The sequence below is a fragment of the Anthonomus grandis genome, chromosome 19 (genome assembly GCF_022605725.1).
Source record: "Anthonomus grandis grandis chromosome 19, icAntGran1.3, whole genome shotgun sequence".
Classification (NCBI taxonomy): domain Eukaryota; kingdom Metazoa; phylum Arthropoda; class Insecta; order Coleoptera; family Curculionidae; genus Anthonomus; species Anthonomus grandis.
Window position 1 is genome coordinate 3,836,863 of NC_065564.1, and position 7,944 is coordinate 3,844,806.

Here is a 7,944-nt window from a genome sequence, read left to right on the forward strand (position 1 = left end):
TATAGCGGATGCCTGGGAGTTGTTAAGATGGCGTAAGTATTAAACAAAATGGCGGATGCAGAAGCTTTAGTTCAATTCCCAGGCACTTTTTAGTATAACATAAAGGTTTGTAAATGTGATATTTTAACAGATGGCGCAGAGTCTACATGTTGCGTTTTCTTACGGGGAAACCCCGTAAGTATGTGGATCTAAGGATCCAAAATTGAATAAGGAGTAGTAATTTAGGGTTCTTCTTGAAAAAAACAATATTTCGGATACCTGGAGGTTAGGATGGCGTAAATATTTAACAAAATGGATGCAAACATTTTTCGAGTATAACCACTATGTTATGACATAACCTAAAGGTTTGTAAATGTGATTGATGTCTTGGCAACAGATGGCGGGAGGGTCTCCATGTTGTTGTTTTCAAAATAACGGGGAAACCCCGTTATTTTGTGGGTCTAAAATGGAACAAGAAGGCTGTAACGGGTTTAAATAAATAAATCATTGCATGAAAAACCGTGTTTTTATTTAGAAATTAAGGATTATTCGGGAAAAAATGATCAACTAATTAACAGATGGCAGGAGTGTCTATATGCCATGGTTTTAAACGGGGAAACCCCGAATTTTGTGGGGTCTAAGGATCCAAAATCGAAAACGAAGGCTGTAAGAGGTTTAAATAAATAAATAAATAACAGTAAGAAAAACTGTGTTTTTAATTATTAATTTAGGATTATTCTTGGAAAAATTATAATCTACAAGTTTGCAAATGTGACGTTTTGGCCACAGATGGTGGTGGTGTCTACATTTTTACGCGGGGAAACTCCTTATTTTGTGGGTCTAAGGATCAACAAAATGGCGGACACAAGGGTCTTTAATTCAATGTACAGGCATTTTTGGTCATAACTCAAAAACCACTTAAGGGATTTTTATGATTTTGTCGACGATAACAGAGGGATGTTCAAGGATGAATTTGGTGTATAAATTATTAGGGTGGAATAGGGATTGGTCCTCTTAGGGCCGCTTTGGTGTTGAACAATTTTTTTTTGTACCCTTAAAGTTTTTTTGGGCATATTTTAAAAACTATTTAACGTACTTAAGTGACTCAAATACGAAGAATTCCTCAAGGAACAATTTGGGGTATAAGAGCCTTTTGTTGGTTAAAAGCTTTTTGACTTAAAGGCATTTTTGTTCATTACTTGACAACCACCCAAGGGATTTCCCTGCCTTATTTTGTATTGTCTAAGGATCCAAAATAGATTAAGAAGGCTGTAAGGGGTTTTAATAAATTAATGATTGTAAAAAAACTGTCACTGCCTAACCAGTTAGTTATACCCTAACCTACAAGTTTGGTAGTGTGAGGTTTCGTTCAAAAGATGGAGTATATCTTGTAATTTCAAACGGCGAAGACCGTTATTCTTTTAAAATGGCGGACACGAGGGTCTTTAATCCAATATACAGGCATTTTTGCTTATAACTTAAATAACACTTGAGGGATTTTTATGGTTTTTTCAACAGTGATAGAGGGATGTTCAAGGATGAACTCGGTGTATAAATTATCAGGGTAGCATAAAAATTTGGAAGGCACCAATTTTTCTTAGTACCATTAAACTTTTTTTTTTGGGATATTTTAAAAACTACTTGAGTACACTTTTGGCTCAAAGACGACGAATTCCTCAAGGAACATTTTAAGGGCACTTTGAGACCATTTCTGTTAATTACATGAGAACCACCGAAGGAATCATTCCGTATAAAAGAGCAGTTTTGCAATAAAAAAATTATTATTTAATACATACGACGTCACGTACATAAACGATATTTACCCAGATAATACCTGAAGAATTTATGGCCCCCGAATTAAGCGAAAAAATCAAAAATTTTGATTATCCGGAACGCGCTTGGCCTTACATAAGCCCAAGTATAATAAAATATTTATTTTACACTTAACAATAAAATTTATGGCAAAAAAAACACCAGTTTGTTGGTTCAGTGCTTAAACAAACTAACGATAACAATATATGAAACTGGGGGAAAAAAAAACCCAAATTACGCGCCAATTTTAAAATTTTTCACACACGAAAAAAAGTCCAGGACCTCTACAAGAACCAGCCTCAATAAATATTTAACTAATATATATATCAAAAAAAAATCATTCGTCTAGGTTAAACAAATTTAATAATGGTGCCATAAATCAGCTTTTTCGCCTTCGGGCTTGTGGGTCACGGAGACATCCCGTGTTGTAATTTTAACCTTTTTACGTCACTCGTTGTCATTGTATATGACAAAAATCGACCCCATGAACTCGGAAACCACCAAAAAGGTCTTCAGGGAGGTGCGTCCGTTGCTCTCCCTCGACCCTTTCGAGGCCAAACGGAGGGTGTTCGCCTTATACAAGGCCTGGTACAGGCATATCCCTTATATACGTAAATATCCTCTCCCCGAATGTCCCCTTTGTCTCTCCTCACTAATGTTTTTTAGTAAAGCATTATGACGTTGAACTCAGTGAGGAGCAATGCAAGAAGAAGCTGAGAGAGCAGTTCAATAAGCACGCGAAGATTAATGATATTCGCGTGATCGATATGCTTGTGATCAAGGTTAGGAGGAATAAAATACTTTAGAGATCCTTACTAATATTTAGGTCCCTTAGGGCCAAATGGACCTTCAAGAGATAGTGGAGAAATGGATCTCCACACGTGGGGTGGGCAGGTTCTTCAAACCTGCCCATGAGGAGGTCAAGACTGACGAATTTCTTAGCAAATTCTTAAGAGGAAAAGAGTAGCTGAGCCCCTGTTTTTTGTAAATTATGCACTCAATTACAAAGCAATAAAGAAGACCCATTATATATAAGAATTACAGTGATATTTACTTAGATGCGTTTATAACAGATGGTACATTATTATCCTGGAATCAGCTACAAATGATGTTAAGGAAAAAGTCTCAATTCTACATTCAAATTATAAAAATTAGACAGACCTTTACAATATTGCTCAGATCTATCCAATGAACATCCAAAGGTTTCCTCTCTTTTGAAATATGAATGTCCAGTGGACGTTTGTTTAAATTCTGGAAAAAGCCCAATGACTCTATAGGATTATGTAATTGTCACAAACTTTGCCAGCCATAAGACCATTAAATAAAATTTTCCACTGGATAGATAATTTGTTGGTGCATAGGGATACGTAAAATAGAAAATTCAATGGATAGTAAACTTTTAGTCAAATAATTACGAAACAAAAAATGGATGGAGGTCCAATAATAACATAAATTTCAGTGCATAAAGTCCGTTGGACGTTCATACAGTTGCAAAACAGGTCCATTAACATTGACTACCTTGGTTCTCATTTTAAACACATCCATTGGGATTGTCCGATGTCCTGTTTCACCAATGACTACTTATTTTTATTGAAACCATAAGATCAAGAATTTCGAGGCGATAAGGACGTCTAATGAATCTAAAAAATTAGGAGTCCAGTGGATTTTAATTTCTGTGGTCCAATGGCTTTTCATATGCTTGAGATTTACCTAGATTCATAGTATGTCCTTCACATTTTTGAAGAAAATACGAACGTCTAATGGATCTATGAAAATAGGAGTTCGCAATGGCATTTTATTAGTATTTGCCCAATGGTTTCTCCTTTTTTTAAGCCATAGAATTAGGAATTGCCTAAATTCATATTGATCAAAATGAAAAGACATCTTTCGACCAGTAATGGATGTTTGATGTACCTAAAAGACTAATGAAACCTGATTCGATAAAGACAATTTAAAATCCATTGACTTGTATAAAATTAGCACCAGGGTATGTCCATAATTAATCTATGGTATGACTCTTCTTTTGAGGATTCAGTTCTTAAACATTTTCTTACGAAATTGCGTCAAAGTTTTGGATAGGTTAGGATTGGAATTTTTTGAATTAATTTTTCCTCTACTTCCCCCTGTAGGTTACCTAACATTTGTTATAATTTCAGTCCGATTCCTTAATTTGCTTCAATAATATCAACGTCGAAGGACGCGTACTCCTAGTCAGTCTTAAAATATTTGCCTCTGTGAAATTGAATCCAAGTTTTCACTAGCTTAGAATTGGAATTTTTTAAAATAATTTTACCTGTGCTTGCCCTTTTAAGTTACCTAATATCTGCTGTAATTTCAGTCCGATTCCTTCATCCGCTTGAATAATATCAACGTCAAACGAGGCCTACCCTTTGTCAGTCTTTAAACATTTGCCTCGGCGAAATTGAGTCCAAGTTTTCATTAGCTTAGTATTGGAATTTTTTTAAATAATTTTACCTCTGCTTGTCCCTATAGGTTATCTAACATCTGCTATAATTTCAGTCCGATTCCTCAATCTGCTTGAATAATATCAACGTCAAGCGGGGCATACTCCTGGTCAGTCTTTACACATTTGCCTCTGCGAAATTGAGTCCAAGTTTTCACTAGCTTAGGATTGGAATTTTTCAAAATAATTTTACCTCTCCTTGCCCCTGTAGGTTACCTAACACCTGCTGTAATTTCAGTCCGATTCCTTCATCCACTTGGAAAATATCAACGTCAAACGAGGCATACTCCTGGTCAGTCTTTACACATTTGCCTCTACGAAATTGAGTCCAAGGTTTCACTAACTTAGGACTGGATTTTTTTAAAATAATTTTACCTGTGCTTGCCCTTTTAAGTTACCTAATATCTGCTGTAATTTCCGTCTGATTCTTTAATCCGCTTGAATAATATCAACGTCAAACGAGTCATACTCCTGGTCAGTCTTTAAAGATTTGCCTCTGCGAAATTGAGTCCAAAGTTTAACTAGCTTAGGATTGGAATTTTTTAAAATAATTTTAACTCTGCTTGCCCCTGTAGGTTACCTAACACCTGCTGTAATTTCAGTCTGATTCCTTCATCTGCTTGAATAATATCAACGTCAAACGAGGCATACTCCTGGTCAGTCTTTAAACATTTGCCTCTACGAAATTGAGTCCAAGGTTTTACTGCCTTGGGATTGGAATTTTTTTAAATAATTTTACCTCTGCTTACCCCTGTAGGTTACCTAACATCTGCTATAATTTCAGTCCGATTCCTTAATCCGCTTGAATAATATCAACGTTTTTTGCCTCTGGAAATTAAAAATTTAGAAAGTAATAGTCCCTTCAATAGGCTCAGACAACGCTTCAACAATACTTTTTTTTTAATTAATAAATGGTATTGGAGGGAAACTGTGGGAAAAGAAGGGAAGAATTTTTCACTTAGTTTATTTAAGAAAACAGAAAACTTCAACTGCCTGGAAGAAATATTTAACTTCTCGGGGAAAAATTGAAAAAATACTAGTGAAAAGCCATTTTTCACGTGGTTCAATTAAGAAACCAGGAAACTCCAACTGCCTGGACATAAACAATCCCTTCAACTACTTCAGAAGAAAGGCTCTTTATTCTTTCACGACCACTTATAGACTCACCTGTGAAAAACCTGTCCAGGTAAGACGGCTAAGAGTTACCTTACGTCAAACCCGTCAGATTTCCGGCCTAAAAAACAAACTCAAAATTCGCGTCGTAAAATTCCCAGTAAAATCAAAATTCCTAAGTCGAAATGTCCCCGAAAGCCCCCTGCGACGACAAGCCCCTAACGGGTCCCGGGACGCGGTACCGCAACGTCCATTTCCGTAACCGTCCGCACCCGCACCGGTGCGCTAGAAGCTTACCCCCGCGGGGGCCCCAAGAGCCCCGTCTCGCCCAAAAAGCCCCCTCCCAACACTACGAGAACCTGCTGCTCTACTACCTCACCAAACTGAAGAACTTATTCTCCAACACGCACCCCCAACCGGGGGCTAGAGAAAACAGCGCGATCAAACTGAACAAGCTCCATAACGAGGCCGAGGTGAAGGTGCCCCAGCGGCCCACCTCCTGTCAGCACCCCTACCGATACACCTCCAGCAACCCCCCTAGACCGCGGGAGGAAGACGTGCACGCCAAAGTGTACAAAGTGGTGTCGGCTGCCCTCCAATACGGATACGCCAACAACGTCCTCGAGAAAAAGGGCGACTATTTCATGCTAAAGAACCGCCCTTATAATAGTAAACTGCGTAACAGAGCTCCCACTCCGGGCCCCAGGTACTGCGGGAGGTGCTGCAACGTCCACAAACACCTGGAGAGCGAGTTGAGGTGCGGAGGGCCCCAAAGGGGCGGCAGCTCCTGCGACGCGTCTCTGCATTCGATCAGGCAGGGCAAAGTGGAGAAGATGTCGAGTTGTCCAAGACATCCGGGCAGGAGACACTCGGGGTTGAAGGTGAACGTCAACCATTGTCCCCAGTGCAGGGCCCTCGAGAGGAGACTTTAAACTTTATATCTTACGATCAACATCATTGTTATGTCTTGTTATTGTTTGGGCAATAAAGCATTTTTTTAGTTTTTTTTTCTCTTTCTGGGGAGTTTTTGACGCATGACGATGCGCAGTGGGAAACGGTCAACGGAGGCGTGGTTTCGTCCAGGCATTTTTTGGGAGAAATTGATTTATTTATTTTCGCCTTTATTAGTTCTAAAGATATGAAAAATACACTAAAAATAGTGAAAAATTAAACAGAAAATATAATTATTATGAACCATATTTTTAAAATCCACCCTTTGGGAGACAGAGCCCTTAGGATCTTTTTTTAGAGGAAACTTGATATATCTTAGCCCCTAATTGTTACTAAAATATGAAACAAACACTAAGAATAGTAAAATATTAAATAGAAATTATACTCTTAATGAACCATATTTTGGGAACCACTCCTGGGCAGATACAACCCTTAATTCCCATATTTAGAGAAAAATTGATATATCTCAGCCTCTAATTGTCCTTAAAATGTGAAACAAACACTAAAATTAGTAAAATATTAAATAGAAATTATAATTCTAATGAATGATATTTTGGGAGCCACTCCTGGGCAGATACAACCCCTAATGCCCTTATTTAGAGAAAAATTGATATATCTCAGCCCCTAGATGTCCTTAAAATGTGAAACAAACACTAAAAATAGTAAAATATTAAATGGAAATTATAATCCTAATGAAACATATTTTGGGAACAACCCTTGGGCAGATACAACCCTTAATTCCCATATTTAGAGAAAAATTGATATACCTCAGCCCCTAATTGTCCTTAAAATATGAAACAAACACTAAAATTAGTAAAATATTAAATAGAAATTATAATCTTAATGAACGATATTTTGGGAACAATCCCTGGGTAGATACAACCCTTAATTCCCATATTTAGAGAAAAATTGATATATCTCAGCCCCTAGATGTCCATAAAATGTGAAACAAACACTAAAATTAGTAAAATATTAAATAGAAATTTTAATCCTAATGAACCATATTCTGGGAACCACTCCTGGGCAGATACAACCCTTAATTCCTATATTTAGAGAAAAATTGATATATCTCAGCCCCTAATTGTCCTTAAAATGTAAAACAAACACTAAAATTAGTAAAATATTAAATAGAAATTATAATCCTAATGAACCATATTTTGGGAACCACTCCTGGGCAGATACAACCCTTAATTCCCATATTTAGAGAAAAATTGATATATCTCAGCCCCTAGTTGGCCTTAAAATGTGAAATAAACACTAAAAATAGTAAAATTATAAATATAAATTATAATCTTAATCAACCATATTTTGGGAACCACTCCTGGGCAGATACAACCCTTAATTCCCATATTTAGAGAAAAATTTATATATCTCAGCCCCTAATTGTCCTTAAAATATGAAAGGAACACTAAAAATAGTAAAATATTAAATAGAAATTATGCTCTTAATGAACCATATTTTGGGAACCACTCCTGGGCAGATAAAACCCTTAATTCCCTTATTTAGAGAAAAATTGATATATCTCAGCCCCTAATTGTCCCTAAAATGCGAAACAAACACTAAAATTAGTAAAATATTAAATAGAAATTTGAATCCTAATGAACCATATTTTGGGAACCACTCCT

At 36.7% G+C, this 7,944-nt stretch overlaps 1 protein-coding gene across 1 annotated transcript; it reads left to right on the forward strand.

Moving 5' to 3' along the window:
- Positions 1-2,206: 2,206 nt before the first annotated feature.
- Positions 2,207-2,829, forward strand: LOC126747456 (NADH dehydrogenase [ubiquinone] 1 alpha subcomplex subunit 6-like). Its single transcript, XM_050456113.1, has 3 exons — positions 2,207-2,402; positions 2,458-2,573; positions 2,627-2,829. The coding sequence occupies exons 1-3, from the start codon at positions 2,258-2,260 to the stop codon at positions 2,756-2,758; spliced, it is 393 nt and encodes a 130-aa protein (XP_050312070.1). The 5' UTR covers positions 2,207-2,257; the 3' UTR covers positions 2,759-2,829.
- The last annotated feature ends 5,115 nt before the right edge of the window (positions 2,830-7,944 follow it).

What these genes read in the sequence shown, in the direction of transcription:
- LOC126747456 (XM_050456113.1), top strand. Translation starts at nt 2,258, where the DNA reads ATGACAAAAATCGACCCCATGAACTCGGAAACCACCAAAAAGGTCTTC. An exon ending in CAGGCATATCCCTTATATAC is followed by an intron (nt 2,403 to 2,457) that starts GTAAATATCCTC and finishes AATGTTTTTTAG; the next exon opens with TAAAGCATTATGACGTTGAA. An exon ending in TCGATATGCTTGTGATCAAG is followed by an intron (nt 2,574 to 2,626) that starts GTTAGGAGGAAT and finishes TAGGTCCCTTAG; the next exon opens with GGCCAAATGGACCTTCAAGA.